The 17,768-nt window shown below is 46.1% G+C and overlaps 1 protein-coding gene across 2 annotated transcripts in view; it reads right to left on the bottom strand.

Annotated features, from left to right (window-relative positions):
* The window catches only part of tenm1 (teneurin transmembrane protein 1), an 824,829-nt gene that overhangs the window by 187,087 nt on the left and 619,974 nt on the right, over window positions 1-17,768 (bottom strand). For both annotated transcript variants that reach the window (XM_033030732.1, XM_033030733.1), the window contains exons 7-9: window positions 16,546-16,760; window positions 11,558-11,768; window positions 571-672 (exon numbers count right to left, since the gene is read on the bottom strand). In XM_033030732.1, coding sequence (XP_032886623.1) covers window positions 571-672; window positions 11,558-11,768; window positions 16,546-16,760 — 528 coding nt within the window. The remainder of the gene's footprint in view (window positions 1-570; window positions 673-11,557; window positions 11,769-16,545; window positions 16,761-17,768) is intronic.

Here is a 17,768-nt window from a genome sequence, read left to right as displayed (position 1 = left end):
TCCTGCACCTATTGTCCATTGTCTATTGGCTTTGATTTGCATATCGTTCAGTCATTTGTTTTATGTACTTTATATCTGTCGTCTCCCTCTCTCCTGACTCTCAGTGTGAGGAAGGGTCTCGATGTGAAACGTCACCTATTCCTTTTCTCCATAGAAGCTGCCAGACCTGCTGAGTTACTCCAGCTTTTTGTGTCCGTCTCCGGTGTAAACCAGCATCTGCAGTTCCTTCCTACTCACGTTATTCCCTCGTGTCTCTTCAGGTTAATAAAGGTGCCGCGAGGCTAGATAAATAATAATGGCAGAGCACAATACATTCATGGCCGACAAAAAATGTTGGAGTAACCTAGCGGGACAGGCAGCATCTCTGGATAGAAGGAATGGGAGATGTTTCGGGTCGAGAGAAGGGACTCGACCCATAACGTCACCACGTTCCTTCCCTCCAGAGATGCTGCCTGTCCCGCTGAGTTACACCTGCGTTTTGCGTCTATCTTCAGTGCAAACTAACATCTGCAGTTCCTTCTTACACAATACATTCATGTTTGCCCTGCAGCGTGCCTCAGTTAGCTTTACCTCTCGCACAGTCGGGTCCAATGAATCCTGGAAAACAGTGGCAGTGTCCAGACACGCACTCTCCATTTCCATTGCAATTGGTAGAACATTCATCCATTGATTCTACAAACAATAAAAATAAATGTTCCATGGTTAATTCAGTGCATAAATCCACTTCCATTTTCCACCTTCAGAAAGAAAGAAATAGATTTGAATTAAAGTTACCAAACTGTGGTGAGCGCCTGACATTGTAATATCCCTACATTAAATCTGGAGTCAGCAACATAAATCTTCATAAAGATACATTCTCTAGACACTTCAGTCCAGGGCTCTTGATGGATTATATTCTGAGCACAATATCAACTCTTTCGAGTTTGTGCCAATTTTGTTTCCCAGGAAGAAAACCCTCTTTCCAATAATTCTTATAGGATCATAGTGTGATACAGCATTGAAACAACCCTTCGGCCCAACCTGCCCACACCGGCCAACATGTCCTTCATCATCCTTCATCATGTCCCAGTTACACTAGTCCCACCTGCCCGCGTTTGGTCCATATCCCTCCAAACCTGTCCTATCCATGTGCCTGACTGTCTAACTGTTTCTTAAACGTTGGGATTGTCCCTGCCTCAACTACCACCTCTGGCAACTTGTTCCACACACCCACCACCGCTTGTGTGAAAATGTTACCCCTCAGATTCCTATTAAATCTTTCCCCCTTCACCTTAGACCTATGTCCTCTGGTCCTCGGTTCACCGACTTTTCTTCTAATTTTTTTTCCTTTCTTATTTCCCAGTTCTTTGCGGAATTGAGACACTTACGGTAATTAACAACAGGATGGATGGAGGCAGCAATGCAATAAAATACCTTAGATTCCAAACAGCCATAAAGGGTGTAAGAATATAGATCCAATTGTTAATGAGGGCCTAAGGCATCCTGAGAGAGGCTCTATTGGTCTGCAGGGTGAGACTGAAGCAATATGTGTAGGTCAATTAAGTTATTAGTCCAGAATTAGCCATTTGTATTTATTATGGGCTTCTAGCATAAGCAATCCCTGAAGACGAGGAGGCCAATGAAGAAATAAAACAAAGAGCAGGCACAGGTAATGTTTGAGGAGTTTTAACTTGCCAGACTTTTAGGGGAAGATGGTCCATTCACAGTCAAAAAAGGCAAGGTGCAATATTAACACGCGCTGTAAATAAATAAATAGCAGCGCAACACCTTCAGTTTAGTTTAGAGATACAGCGTGGAAACAGTCCCTTTGCTCAACCGGGTTCATACTGACCAGCGATCCCTGCACACTCGGGACAATTTACATTTATACCAAGCTAATTAACCGACAAACCTGTACGCCTTTGGAGTGCGGGTGGAAACCGATGATCTCGGAGAAAACCCACGCGGGTCACGGGGAGAAGGTGCTGACAAAGCACCCTTTGTCAGGATCGAATCTGGGTCTCTGGTGCTGTGAGGCATTACCACTATGCCACCGTGCCGCCCACAACCTTGATGAAGTTATTAATCTGTCTTTAGGCATGCATGTGGGAAAAGCCTTAATATTATTAAATATAAGTTCATAAGTTATAGGAGCAGAATTAGGCCAGAGACCCAAGTTCGACCCTGGCCTCGGGTGCTGTCTGTGTGGTGTTTACATGTTCTCCCTGTGACCTCGTGGGTTTCCATCAGGTGCTCCGGTTTCTTCCCACATTCCAAAGACGTGGGTTTTGTAGGTTAATTGGCCTCAGTAAAACTAATGTGTAGGTAATGGATGCAAAAGGGGGATAATATTTTCCTTCTACTTGCGTGTGGCGTGCACAGCCTAAAGTTGTCGGACAACTTGTTCTATTTGATCTTATTTGATTGTGCACGCCAGGTTGATTGCATTCGTCGAAACAGGGCGGACCACGTGAAGGTTGCAATCTCCCACCCCGGGATAATATTGAACTAGCGTGAACAGGTGACCGCTGGTCGGCATGGACACGGTGGGCTGAAGAAGGGTCTCTACCCAAAATGTCGCCCATTCCTTCTCTCCAGAGATGCTACCTCTCCCGCTGAGTTACTCCAGCATTTTGTGTCTATCTTCAGTGGACTGATGGGGCCTGTTCCCATATAGTATCTCTAAACTAAACTACAAGACTCCTTCCACAGTGTGACCATTCTGTGATTCAGTGATTGTATGTTAAAGTCAAAATGGTGAGTAACCTACAGACAGCATTGCACCTGTGTATCTGCTTCCCTTTATTTGTTTAGTTTAGAAAATGCAGTGTTGAAACAGGCACTTCAGCCCACCGAGTCGGCACCGACCAGCCATCACCCAGTACACTGGTTCTATCCTACACTCCAAGTACAATTTACAGAAGTCAATTAACCTACAGGCTAACCTGAACGTCTTTGGAATGTGGAAGGAAACCGGAGCACCCGGAGAAAACCCACGCAGGTCACAGGGAGAACGTACGAACTCTGTGGAGACAGCACCCGTAGTCATGATCGAACCTGGGACTCTGGCACTGTGAGGCAGCAACTATCGCTAGGCAGCCGTGCCGCCCTGGAGATAAGTGTGATGTGCGTTGCTGGGCAAATGACTCCCGTGCATTTTGTGGACTGGCTGTCTCTCTCTCCATTCCTCCCCCTTCCCAGTTCTCCAACCAGTCTTACTGCCTACCAACTACATTTTATCTCTGTTTGCTTTGTTGTTACCTTCTCCCAGCTAACAATTCTACATTTTCCCTGAACTCCATTCCCTTTGTCTTGTTTTCACACCTCACACTTCCCTATCTATGTATCTCCCTCACCCCTGACATCAGTCTGAAGAAGGGTCTCGACCCGAAACGCCACCCATTCCTTCTCTCCAGAGATGCTGCCTGTCCCGCTGAGTCACTCCAGCATTTTGTGTCCATCTTTTATGTACCTATGGTGCCTCTGTGGCAGAGTGAGTGATTGCTAGATGCAGTGCCCATCAATGCTTCTTAACACCTTTAAAAAAGAAAACTTACAAGACTTTCTACTTTTCGACCACTAGGCACCTCTACATTTGCAGCCACCTTTAGTGGTGAAATTGTGTAGAAATTATTCATGAGAATGAGATACTTTTGCCAAAATGACAATGGCATAGCTGCTAACAGCATATTAGCCAAATGATTAGACTGCATCATAGAAGACCGACCACATTTATCAAATGGAAGATTAAATCAATTTTTAGCTCCTTAAGATTCATAAGATCAAATAAAGCGTTATGAGGAGTTCCCTATAGCTAATGAACAAACTCAACCTAAACTGTGAAAATTCTGTGGAAAATTGAATGAATACAGTTATTTAAAAATATAACAAGTATTTTGTTGGTCTAGGCTCTGATTAAATATTGAAAATTGAATAGTGTTGACCATTCTTTTCAAATGATTGAAGTTATGTCAAGTATTTATAGCTGCTAAAATTCATTCCCACATTGTTTGCGACTTTATTTTTTATTTGTATGAGATTGCAGTGAGTATATTAATCAGTCAGGAGTTTTGTACGCTGTTGTGAAATATTACTTCCTCATTGAAACATACACAATGGTGAACGGCTTGGATGGAGTGGATGGGGAGAGCATGTCTCCACTATTGGGAGAGTCTAGGACTAGAGGTCATAACCTCAGAATTAAAGGACGTTCATTTAGGAAAGAGATGAGGAGAAATTTCTTTAGTCAGATGGTGGTGAATTTGTGGAATTCTTTGCCGCACAAGGCTGTGGAGGCCAAGTCAGTGGATATTTTTAAGGCAGAGATGGATAGAGTCTTGATTAGTATGGGTGTCAGAGGTTATGGGGAAAAGGCAGGAGATGGGGTTAGGAGGGAGAGATAGATCAGCCATGATTGAATGGCAGAGTAGACTTGATGGGCCGAATGGCCTAATTCTACTCCTATCACTTATGACCTTCAGATAATATGATCCATTCGCAAAGCAGGTATTAATACTAAGGACCAGCACCAAGGCGAATTGAGTAAAAGCACAGAGTACAGATCAGAATGTGATTCTTCCAGCAGCAACTTTAACAAGTCAAGTCAAATCAACTTTATTTGTCACATACACATACAAGATGTGCAGTGAAATGACAGCGGCAATGCCTGTGGATTGTGCAAAAAACGACAGAACAGAATAGAACAGAATCAGTATTTACATGTTAGAAAATAATGTTTTACAAAAGACACAACACAACAGTAAATTAGTCCCTGGTGAGATAAGGGATCAGGGGGTATGGAGAGAAGGCAGGTACAGGATACTGAGTTGGATGATCAGCCATGATCATATTGAATGGCGGTGCAGGCTCGAAGTGCCGAATGGCCTACTCCTGCACCTATTGTCTATGTTTCTATGTAAACAGTTATTAATTTATGAATTTGAGATTAATACTTAGAATTGTAGATTGTCTATGATACTGATAAGTAGCCATGGTTAAGATAGACACAAACTGCTGGAGTAACTGAGCGGGTCAGGCAGAGGAAAAAGGATAGGTGACGTATTTGGGTTGGGATCCTGGTTCAGACTCATCTCCCCGCTTTGTGTCTATCTTTGGTATAAACCAGCAGCTGCAGTTCTTTGTTTCTGCAAGTAGTCACGCTTGCTGACTGTAGATATAACGTTTTGACTGGGTAGACAGAAATAGATAGATTGAATGCACATGGTGTGGAAATAGATGGGTGAATGCACCGCGTTTTATTTTACCCAGAGTAAGGGAATCATGAACCATAAGACACAGGTATAAGATGAGAGAGGACAGATTTAATAGGAACCTGGGGGACAGTGCAATTTTGAACTGAAGGTGGAAACTTGGAGAAGGGTTTGAAGGGCATTAGGGAAACTAATGGGCCTGTCGCACTTAGGCGATTTCTCAGCGGACTGCCGGTGACTGTCAAGTTGCCGGCAGTCGCCTGAAATACCTGCAACTGGAACGGCGACTTTCGGAGTGGAACACACACACAAACACATCGCTTCCTTCACCAGCCCGTTATGCAGGTGGGGGACAGGGCAAGTGGGGGAGCTCTGTCTAAACAATTCACATGATGCAAAGCCAAGGTGAAACACACACACACCGCGATGAACAGGAAGGTTGGCGCTGTAAAAAGATAGCTAAAACACAATGTATGGTAAGTCTTTTAAAAGAGGGGGGAGGAGGGGGGGAGAGGGGGGAGAAGGGGGGAGAAGGAGTGGAGACAACTTTTGATTAGCCAGAGATACACGGCTGTGAAGCTCGGCGGACATTTAACATTACCGGTCGGTTATCCTTGGTTCTGAAAACTACTGCTTACCTTTTTTTCCCCCAATGAGCCAATGAAATTCACCGGTCAGCACCGGCTACAACCTATGAGAACCTTCGACCTCCTGGCAACCCACTAGGTCCTCCTGGCGACCCACCCACGGCTCGAGAATACCCGCTACTCTCCATTAAGTCTAGCTTCCACACAGTATTTTCAATGATTCAATGATACGTTATTGTCACATGTAGCGTAGGTACAGTGAAATGCTTTGCTTTGTATACAATCCGGTAAAGTCACACAGTGAACAGTCACCACGTTTCCGGGGCCGATAAAGTTACAAATGCTTTTTTGAACAGTCTTATCTTCTGCTTGCAGTTGCGAACTGTGTTATTGCCACACGAGCCCGCAGGTGTTTCCCCCTTGTTCTCAGCCCCTTGCCGGGTCCCCCCTACGCTCTCGGCGGCCCCCTCAGGTCCCCCCATCCTTCCTGGTGTCCCCGTCCCCCCCAGCCGGTCCCCCCTTCCTGGTGCCCCCCTCACCGGGTCCCCCCTTCCTTCCTGGTGTCCCCCCCCCCACCTGGTCCCCCCTTCCTGGTGTCCCCCTCACCCGGTCCCCCCCAAAGATTATAGAGCAGAGCTAGATGCGCCACTCTGCGAAAAAAGTGTAGTATGACATGGGTATAGCATGACGCCATTTTAGTGAGCTGCAATTTACAATAATATTAATAAAATTTCCAATAATATTAACTAAATATGTGGTGATCGATTATATATAACACACTGTTCCCCACAACACTGATTACACCAAAGATGATAGAGCGGATCAATCTTTGGAATGGATTACATCAAAGATACTAGAGGAGCATTGCCCGCTGCCTCGGGAGCACCGACCGCGGGCAGACGCTTGAGGCTCTCCCGCCGGCCGCCTTCATCTGGTATCGCGGGGGATCGAGAATCAGTCCTGGATTAACTCAGGAGTGGAGGAAACGTCCTCTTCCCCCAAAGATACTAGAGGAGCCTCTAGTATCTTGGCTTTTCCCTGCGACCTGATGTAAGAGCAGATTGTATAACTGTGGAGTCCGTCCCCGCCACCAAAGATGTCGCGTTTGGCATAAACAAATGGCGGCCGTGACGTTCCGTTACGTACTACACATCAGCCCACTGGATTTCGGAGGAGTGGTCTATCTTGCTCTGCTCTATAATCTTTGGTCCCCCCATTCATTCCTGGTGGCCCCCTCGCTCCTCCTCGCTCTCACGGCAGCCCAGTCCTGTTTGCTGGTTTAGAATCTAAATAAGAAGCGCACAGATGAAAACTGGAGGTAAACAAAAAACAAAGACTGCTTTAATTTAGCTGACACTAAACCGGGGAAGCATTCGGCTCATCCAAATTGTAACACAAGTGAAATATTTAGCGGGCAGAGCACCAGTCTTTGGATCAATACGTCAGGGAGAGAGGCACAAGTTATATTTCATCTGAAGTACCGCACACAGTCATGGAAGGATATTATTCACCTTGAAATGATGAAGCCTGGGGTATGCAGTGTGATCACATACATTAGTAAGCTGATTCATATGGGAATTGGTTTATTATTTCTTCTATTGGATTACTTTGAAGCATGTTTTACTTAGGGCGATGTTCTGTAATATAGGTAATAATGGCAAACAGAGAGTTTAGGCAAAACTCACAGACAAAGGGGTTGAATTCCTTTGAGAGCAATTTCTTGCTCACAAAAGAGCCTTCAAAGAATTTCGCTTGTGCTTCTGACGGGTTGAAGCTCACAAAATCCAAGTCTTTTTAAATGAAAGCTGCACACAAAACCCATTCAGTGACTTTCTGTCCATCAATGTTAATGGCTTGCATTGGGACGCAATATGCTTATGACCACTTTAGTTTAGTTGAGAGATATAGCATGGAAACAGGCTCTTCGGCCCACACTGACCATCGATTGCCCCTTCACACGAATTCTACGTTATCCAACTTTTACATCCAGTCCCGACACACTCAGGGGCAATTTACAGACGTCAACTAACCTATAAACCCGCACGTCTCTGGGATATGGTAGAGACCGGGGCACTTGGAGAAAAACCCCAGGCGGTCACAGGGGGAACATGCAACCACCTGGGGTCAGGATCCAACCCGGGCCTCTGGTGCTGTGAGGCATCAGCTCTACCAGCCGCTTCACAGTGCTGCACTTCTAGTGGAAGGTTCAAGGCTGGAAACATTCATAGAAACATAGAAACATGGAAAATAGGTGCAGGAGTAGGCCATTCGGCCCTTCGAGCCTGCACCGCCATTCAATCATTCAATAAATTAGGTCTTTATTCTCTGGAGCGCAGAAGGTTAAGGGGGGACTTGATAGAGGTCTTTAAAATGATGAGAGGGATAGACAGGGTTGATGTGGATCAGCTTTTCCCTTTGAGAATAGGGAAGATTCAAACAAGAGGACATGACTTCAGAATTAAGGGACAGAAGTTTAGGGGTAACATGAGGGGGAACCTCTTTACTCAGAGAGTGGTAGCGGTGTGGAATGAGCTTCCAGTGGAAGTGGTGGAGGCAGGTTCATTGGTATCATTTAAAAATAAATTGGATAGGCATATGGATGAGAAGGGAATGGAGGGTTATGGTATGAGTGCAGGCAGGTGGGACTAAGGGAAAAAAGATGTTCGGCACGGACTTGTAGGGCCGAGATGGCCTGTTTCCGTGCTGTAATTGTTATATGGTTATATGGTTAATATGATCATGGCTGATCATCCAACTCAGTATCCTGTACCTGCTTTCTCTCCATACCTCCTGATCCCTTTAGCCACAAGGGCCACATCTAACTCCCTCTTAAATATAGCCAATGAGCTGGCCTCAACTACATTCTGTGGCAGAGAATTCCAGAGATTCACCACTCTCTGTGTGAAAAATGTTTATTTGACAATCAGTTCCATGAAGCATGTTTTACCTCGGGCAACAGTCTAGTCTGTATTACTGTAACAGAGAGTTTAGGCAAAATGCTCAACAAAGGGGTTGGTTAGCTTAAAAGCAAACAGAGTTAACTGAATGTGTCGGAAGGAACTGCAGCTGCTGGTTTATATTGTAGGCACAAAATGCTGGAGTAATTCGGCAGGTCAGGCAGCATCTCTGGAGGGGAGGAAAGGGTGACGTTTTGGGTCAAGACCCTTCTTCAGAGTTAACTGTTGTTTGTAGATTAGGGATGAAGTGCGGGCTTATTAATTATTTAGTGCCGCTGCCAATGAGCTCACTGGACTTCACCTCTAGGGTCGTGTTTCCAGAACAGAGACGGTTTGTTAAGGAGGACTCTCTCTAACCTACAGGTGCGCAGTAGAGAGCATGCTGACCGGTTGCATCGTGGCTTGGTTCGGCAATTTGAGCGCCCTGGAGAGGAAAAGACTACAAAAAGTAATAAACACTGCCCAGTCCATCATCGGCTCTGACCTTCCTTCAATCGAGAGGATTTATCACAGTCACTGCCTCAAAAAGGCTGGCAGTATCATCAAAGACCCACACCATCCTGGCCACACACTCATCTCCCTGCTACCTTCAGGTAGAAGGTACAGGAGCCTGAAGACTGCAACAACCAGGTTCAGGAATAGCTACTTCCCCACAGCCATCAGGCTATTAAACCTGGCTCGGACAAAACTCTGATTATTAATAACCCATTATCTGTTATTTGCACTTTATCAGTTTATTTATTCATGTGTGTATATATTTATATCATGGTATATGGACACACTGATCTGTTTTGTAGTCAATGCCTACTATGATCTGTGTGCTGAAGCAAAGCAAGAATTTAATTGTCCTATACAGGGACACATGACAACAAACTCACTTGAACTTGAACTTGAACTTGACTCACGATACTCTGAAAAATCTTCAAGTCAAGCTGTTGTAAGGAGTTACTGACAAACGTTTTCAACAAGCTTTTGTGGTTGAAGGTTGTGTGAGAAAGTATTTATTTGGTGCTGTTCAGTTGTAGTTTTACTGTTGTTATAATAAATGTTTTTTCTCTTGCTTTTATATTGTTTAAGTATTTGTCCTCCATTATCAAATAATCGAAACGTGCTCATATTTCGTGACAATCTTTGACACCAAGCAGATGCTCTGAGGTAAATAGCACCCGAGCGTGCACGGAACAGTTTCCTGATCGTCCTTAGTTATTGGAGAGATCATCATCGGTGTTATTGGCCGTGATGGGCCGCGCAGGGCGAGAAGAATCCAGGGATGCGCCGTGGATGCGCCGTGGAGCCGAACAACTGGCAGGCTGAGACCAAGGGAGAAGGGGGAGGGTAGGTGGGGGGGAGGTGGTGGAAGTTGGGATCTCCCTGTCGATTTGCTCATGGGCCTGGCGGGACTGTCAGACGCTGAGAGGATGGAGCGGCTGGGCTTGTACACTCTGGAGTTTAGAAGCATGAGAGGAGATCTTATTGAACCATATAAGATTATTAAGGGTTTGGCCACGCTAGAGGCAGGAAACATGTTCCCGATGTTGGGGGAGTCCAGAACCAGGGGCCACAGTTTAAGAATAAGGGGCAAGCCATTTAGAACGGAGACGAGGAAACATTTTTTCACACAGAGAGTGGTGAGTCTGTGGAATTCTCTGCCTCAGAGGGCGGTGGAGGCGGGTTCTCTGAATGCTTTCATGAGAGAGCTCGATGGGGCTCTTAAAGATAGCGGAATCAGGGGATATGGGGAGAAGGCAGGAACGGGGTACTGATTGGGGATGATCAGCCATGATCACATTGAATGGCGGTGCTGGCTCGAAGGGCCGAATGGCCTACTCCTGCACCTATTGTCTATTGTCTATTGTCTATAACCCAGCGGGCAAGCCGCCGAGAACAAAGAAGGACCCCATATCTGAGGAAGGATGTGCTGGAGCTGGAGAGGGTCCAGAGGAGGTTTACGAGAACGATCCCAGGAATGAGCGGGTTAACATATGATGAGCATTTGATGGCACAGGGCCTGTACTTGCTTGAATTTAGAAGAATGCGGGGGGGTCTCATTGAAACGTACCGAATAGTGAATGGCTTGGATACAGTGGATGTGGCGAGGATGTGTCCACTGGTAGGAGAATCTGGGACCAGAGGTCATAGCCTGCGATTTAAAGTACGTTCCTTTAGAAGGAAATGAGGAGGAATTTCTTTAGTCAGAGGGAGGTGAGCCTGTGGAAATTTATTCCCACAGGCTGTAGAGGCCGCCAATGTATATTTTTAAGGCAGAGATTCTTGAATAGTACGAATGTACTACGAATGTCTTCAGGGGTTATGGAGAGAAGGCAGGAGAATGGCATTAGGAGGGAGAGATAGATCAGCCATGATTGAATGGCGGAGTAGACTTGATGCGTTGAATGGCCTAATTTCATTCCTATCACTTATGAACTTACGAGGATGGAGCAGGTGCTACCCGTGGCCACGTGCGGTGTTAGACCTGGTTCGGCGCTGCGAGAAGATAAGACTGCGCTAAGAGCTTTGTCGGAACCAGAAACGTGGCGACTCTATGTGTTCTGCCTAGGTGAGGTCTGCCGTATGATTTTACCCGATTGTATGCAAAAATAAAGAATTCCATTGTACGAAGGCACCTGGGTGACGATAAAGTATCTTTGAATCATTGAATCTAAGATTAGCCTTAATGTCAAATCATGCATTAAACACATGCAGAAATTGTTCCAATTCTGAGGTAAAATTTAGATGAACTTTTTGTGACTGATTCAAAGACAAAACATTTCTGTTAAACATAATTTGTATATAACTATTATATATGTAATCGATGATGCCTCACCTATTACAGACGTCAGTACAAAGACCTGTTCCACCTTTTTCCCATCATTGTAGAAGGCAAAGTGCCATGTCCCTGCATCCATATATTCGATGAATCCGGCCTCCTGAAGGGTCATCAGTATTAAATTCTGAGGTGTGTTCTTCGATTTCTCTGAAGTTTTCACTTCATGCTTAATCAATTGCTTTCCATCCAAGAGCTTCACAAAATCAAACTGTGAGGGTACAAATTCATTAAATAATTGACTTCACAACTCAGAATTTCCACAGGTTGTAGACACATTACTTTATGGCTTAGCTTAGTTCAGTTTCAAGATACAGCGTGTAAAACAGGCCCTTAGGCCCACCGGCCAGCGATCATCCACGCACTAGTTCTATCCCGCGCTCTAGGGACAATTTACAAAAGCCAATTGACCTGCAAACCCGTACGACGTTGGGATGTGGGAGGAAACCAGAGCGCCAGGAGAAAACCCACGCAGTCGCTGAGAGAATGTGGCACAGTGGCACAGTGGTAGAGTTGCTGCCTTAAGGGCCTGTTCCACTTTCACGACCTAATTCACGACCTTTCTTACTCGTGGACATTTTTCATCAGGCTAGAAAAACGCCGCGGCCTACTTGATGCCACGAGTACCTACGACCAGCATCACGACCTGCTACGCCCCACCTACGACCTCCTACGACAATGCTGCGAGTATGAGTCAAGGGCAAACTCGCAAAGGTCGTGAATTAGGTCGTGAAAGTGGGACAGGCCCTTTACAGTGCCAGAGAACCGGGTTCGATCCTGACTATGGGTGCCATCTCTGTGGAGTTTGTACGTTCTTCCCATGACCGTGACCAGGGATTCCCCTCTTCCATTATAGATGAGGCTCTCACTAGGGTCCTCGATATCCTACAGCTCTGCTCTTGCTCCCCCTTCCCCCATTCGTAACAAGGACAGAGTCCCCCTTGTCCTCACCTTCCACCCCATCAGCCGTCGCATGCAGCATATAATCCTCCAATATATTTTCGCCACCTCCAACGGGATCCCACTGCTGCCCACATCTTCCCATCTCCACCCCTTTCTGCTTTCTGCAGAGACCGTTCCCTCAACAACTCCCTGGTCAATTCATCCCTTCCCACCCAATCTAGCCCCCTCCCTGGGTACTTTCCGCTGCAACCACAGGAGATGCAACACCTGTCCCTTTACCTCCCCCCTCGGCTCCGTCCAAGGACCCCGACAGTCTTTTCAGGTGAGGCAGGGGTTCACTTGCACCTCCTCCAACCTCATCTACCGATGTCCGCTGTTCCAGGTATCGACTCCCGTATATCGGCGAGACCAAGCGCGGACTCGGCATTCGGGTTGCTGAACACCTCCGCCAACACCTACCTGATCTCCCGGTTGCTCAGCACTTTAACCCCCCCCCTCCCATTCCCAATCTGACCTTTCTGTCCTGAGCTTCCTCCACTGTCAGAGTGAGGCCCAGCGCAAATTGGAGGAACAGCACCTCATATTCCGCTTGGGCAGCTTCAACCCCAGCAGCATGAACATTGACTTCTCTAACTTCAAGTAGCCCTTGCTTTCACTCTCTCTCTCCATCCCCTTCCCCTTCCCAGATCTCCCACCAATCTTACTGTCTCCGACTACATTCTATCTCTGCACCGCTGACATCAGTCTGAAGGAGGGTCTCGACCCGAAACGTCACCCATTCCTTCTCTCCAGAGATGCTGCCTGTCCCGCTGAGTTACTCCAGCATTTTGTGTCTACCTCCCTGTGACCTGTATGGGTTTTCTCCGGGGAGCTCCGGTTTCCTCCCACACTCCAAAGACGTACAGGTTTGTAGGCTAATTGGCTTCTGTATAATTGTAAATTGTCCCCAGTGTAGGATGGTGTTTATAGTGCGTGGATCGCCCGTTGGCACAGACCTGGTGACCCGAATGGCCTGTTTCGGTGCTGTATCTCTAAACTAAACTAAACGTGCAAACCCCAGTACGGACAGCACCCGTAGTCAGAATCGAACCCGGGTCTCTGGTGCTGTGAGGCATTAACTCGACTACTATGCCACCATGCCGGTCTTTTCATGGGCTCTGGGTTTGGACTGGCTTAATTTAATGTATCGCATCAAATGCAAGCAATTCTTTCCTACTGATGGTGCAGGCTGTTAGATCATCTGTGATGAGTTTCATTATTTTGCAATTAGATCCTCCATGTGGAACTATGCCACGTCAAGGAAAATCCCTCGTTACTCATCTCTTTTGTTCCGCGATAATTGCGTTTCTTGTCAGATCATTCGCATTACAATCAGTAATTAAAGATTATGTAATGTCGTTAATGATAATGAACATTTTTTTTTGCGGGCAGTCATGGCAGAAGTGGATAACACTAATCGGTTTTCCCAATTTTATTAAGATTCCAATGGAAGCACATCAGACCTGATGAGTTTTCATTTTTCAGTTGTTCTTAGAAGCGATGATAATTTCCCAGACCGATCAAATCAAGAAAGCAAGTACAAATCCCATGGCGGCTGCAGGATTTCAATTCAATTTACAAATAAATCCGCAAGTTAAAAAAAAAAGTCGCCTTCAGTGAAAATTATCTGAAATTTATTTGATACTTGTAAACTAATTAGTGAATGTTTCTGGGGATGAAGCCTGCTTTTGTCTCTTCTTCACCATGCCTAAGTCTAGTCCAACATCAACTTTATGGGCTCCACCCTTCCTTGGCCATCTGTTGCCGGCCCTGATCTGTTCTGGCCTTTTTTCTACCCCCAGTTTCCCTCCCACCCACTACTTTCAATCTGAAGAAGGGTTCCCACCTGAAACATCAGGAAACATCATCCATCTTTTCCCCTCCAGGTATGCTGCCTGACTCACTGAGTAACTCCAGCACTTTGTGTCTATCCAACATCAACACATAATTGTCCCCCATAATGAGGCGTTCAAACTACAATAAAGAAGAATAAAGGGCCTGTCCCACTTTCACGACCTAATTCACGACCTCTGCTGAGTTTGCCCTTGACTCATACTCGCAGCATGGTCGTCACAAAGTCATAGGAGGTCATAGGATGTCGTAGGTAGGTCGTAGCAGGCCGTGATGCTAGTCGTAGGTACTCGTGGCATCAAGTAGGTCGGGGTGTTTTTTTCAACATGATGAAAAATGTCCATGAGTAAAAAAGGTCGTGAAAGTGGGACTGGCCCTTAAAGGAGTGTACTTGATGGGCCGAATGGCCTAATTCCACTCCTATTCGGGACGACAGATGGCACAATGGGCTAAGTGTTCGGCTGGCAACCGGAAGGTAGCCGGTTCGAATCCCGCTTGGAGTGCATACTGTCGTTGTGTCCTTGGGCAAGACACTTCACCCACCTTTGCCTGTGTGTGAATGTGTGTGAATGTGTGTGAGTGATTGGTGGTGGTCGGAGGGGCCGTAGGCGCAGATTGGCAGCCACGCTTCCGTCAGTCTGCCCCAGGGCAGCTGTGGCTACAGAAGTAGCTTACCACCACCGAGTGTGACTGAGGAGTGAATGAATAATGCGATGTAAAGCGCCTTGAGTATTAGAAAGGCGCTATATAAATCCCATCCATTATTATTATTATTATTCCTTATGACCTCATGACCTAATAAAGAAGAATAAAGCAGTAGACCTGATGGGCCGAATGGCCTAATTCTGCTCCTAGAACATGTGAACATGAATACTGCACATATCCAATGGTTGAGAAAGATAGCTCATCATGGTATTAATGCATGGTAATTGACAACATGGCTGGTGACCCCAATCTCACAGGACTGACAATTCCTTACCAACAAATTACTGTGCAATTTTGGGATTCTCGGCCAGATTATATTCTTAGTTTGTTGTTAAATGCTGCATCAACTTAAGTACATCGATAAATTTACTCTGTTGGCTTGTTACCCCATTAATACAGGAGGCGCTACTTCAAAAAGGCAGCTGGCATCGACAAAGACCCATTTCTCATTTCACTCCTACCAGTAAGTATAAGAGTCTGAAAACCGTGATCACCAAATTCAAGAACAGTTTCTTCCCAACAACCATCTTGAGCATTGCACAACACCAACTAAACTATCAGGAGGAAGGAACTGCAGGTGCTGGTTTACACCAAAGATCAACACAAAATGCTGGAGTCACTCTGCGGGCCAGGCAGCATCTCTGGGGAAAAGAAATGGGCGATGTTTCGGGTTGTGACCTTTCTTTGGACTGAGAGAGAGTGTCGACCCAAAACACCACCTTTTCACCACAGATGCTGCCTGACCCACTAGGTTACATAAGGTCATACGATCATAAGGAATAGGAGTAGAATTAGGCCATTTGACCCATCAAGTCTACTCTGCCATTCAATCATGGCTGATCCATCTCTCCCTCATAACCCCATTCTCCTGCCTATTCCCCATAACCTCTAACGCCTGCAGCATTTCTTTCAGTATTTTGTGTCTACCAACTAACCTATGAATAGTGGACTGTCTTCAGTTGCACCAAGGACTTTGGTCTTTTTTGCACTAGTATTGGGGTTATAGGTTTATTGAATCTTTCGTGTTTATTATTTGTTATTTTAGTTTCATTGGCTAATAAATAAATAAATTACTTGTTAATTACTTATTTGATTTAGAGATATCACGCGGAACAGGCCCTTCGGCACACCGACTCCGCGCCGACCAGCGATCCCTGCACACTAACACTACTCTACACACACTGGGGACAATTTACAATTTTACCAAGCCTATTGACCTATAAACCTGTGCTTCTTTGGGGTGTGGGAGGAAACCGGAGAAAACCCACGCAGGTCACGGGGAGAACATATCCGTAGTCAGGTTCGAACCTAAGTCTCCGGCGCTGTAAGGCAGCAACTCTACCACTGCGCCAACGTGAGTTGTTATCTGTGAGTGTTGCGCTTACTGGCCTGTTATGTGACTGCAAGTAAGAATCTCATTGTTCCATCATCGGTACATGTGAACATTAGATAATCTGGACTATAGATAAAACACAATGAGAGGTAATTACCTGCGTGTGGGTGGGCGGAAGGTTTCGTCGACCATAGATCCCCAATAAGGCATCTTTAGCCAATGACACGTTGAATTTCAGGTAGAGCGGATGATCTGTGGTGACTTGAAACCTCCAGAAGAGACCTGGGGGAATGGTTTGCATCACCTGCATTCCAATATCCACTTCTCCTGTGTCGATGGCCCTCCCTCGTTGAAACACATGCACAGTTTTTCCTGAAAGAAACACACAACAGAAAGACAACTAGTTTGACCGCAGCATGTCGCACTGGAAAGTTCACATTGGTTGCATTCAAGTGGAAACACTGCAGAACTATATCACACTAACCTCTATTGGTTGGGTATAAAACAGTTGAAACAAGTTCAGAAACCTTTCAATGTGCATTTGGAATTTCTCTCTGTTTCTTCATAACACAATAATTTGGTTTTAGTTTAGAGATACAGCGCAGAAACAGGCCCTTTGGCCCACCCGAGTGCGTGCCGACCAGCGATCTCTGCACTCTAGCACGACATACACTTAGGGCCAAGTTACAATTTTACCAAGCCAATTCGCCTGTACGTCATTAGAGTGTGGGAGGAAACTGGAGCTCATACAGACGGCACCTGTAGTCAGGATTGAACCCGGGTACCTGGCGCTGTAAAGCCCCTGTCCCACTTAGGAAACCTGAACGGAAACCTCTGGAGACTTTGCGCCCCACTCAAGGTTTCCGTGCGGTTCCCGGAGGTTGCAGGTGGTTGCCGGAGGTTGCAGGTAGTGGAAGCAGGTAGGGAGACTGACAAAAACCTCCGGCAACCTCCGGAAACCTTGGGTGGGGCGCAAAGTCTCCAGAGGTTTCCGTTCAGGTTTCCTAAGTGGGACAGGGGCATTAGGCAGCAACTCTACCGCTGCGCCACCGTGCTGCCCAATTGTCTTTGTACCCCTGGAGTTATTGACACCCTCTCAGGTCTAATATTCCATAGACTGACCACCCCATTATTTGACCCAGTTGTTGATTACTTGTTAAGAGTACTGGTAAACTTTGTTTAATATTCACCTACACATGAACTCACCTGCACTATGAACTCACCTGGGAAACTAAGGTGGGCGGGCGAGGAGAGGATGTCGGTTACTGGGCGACGGAGGAAGGTGGCGGCTGGAAGCCCGGTAAGACAATGCTCTTAGCAACTGGAACAACTACCCCCACCACCATTTGTGTAAAAAAGTTACCCCTCAGGTTTCTATTA

This window comes from Amblyraja radiata, chromosome 12 (assembly GCF_010909765.2).
Source record: "Amblyraja radiata isolate CabotCenter1 chromosome 12, sAmbRad1.1.pri, whole genome shotgun sequence".
NCBI classification, from domain to species: Eukaryota; Metazoa; Chordata; class Chondrichthyes; order Rajiformes; family Rajidae; genus Amblyraja; species Amblyraja radiata.
Note: the sequence above shows the minus strand (reverse complement) of the source record. Positions and strands in the feature narration are given on the sequence as shown.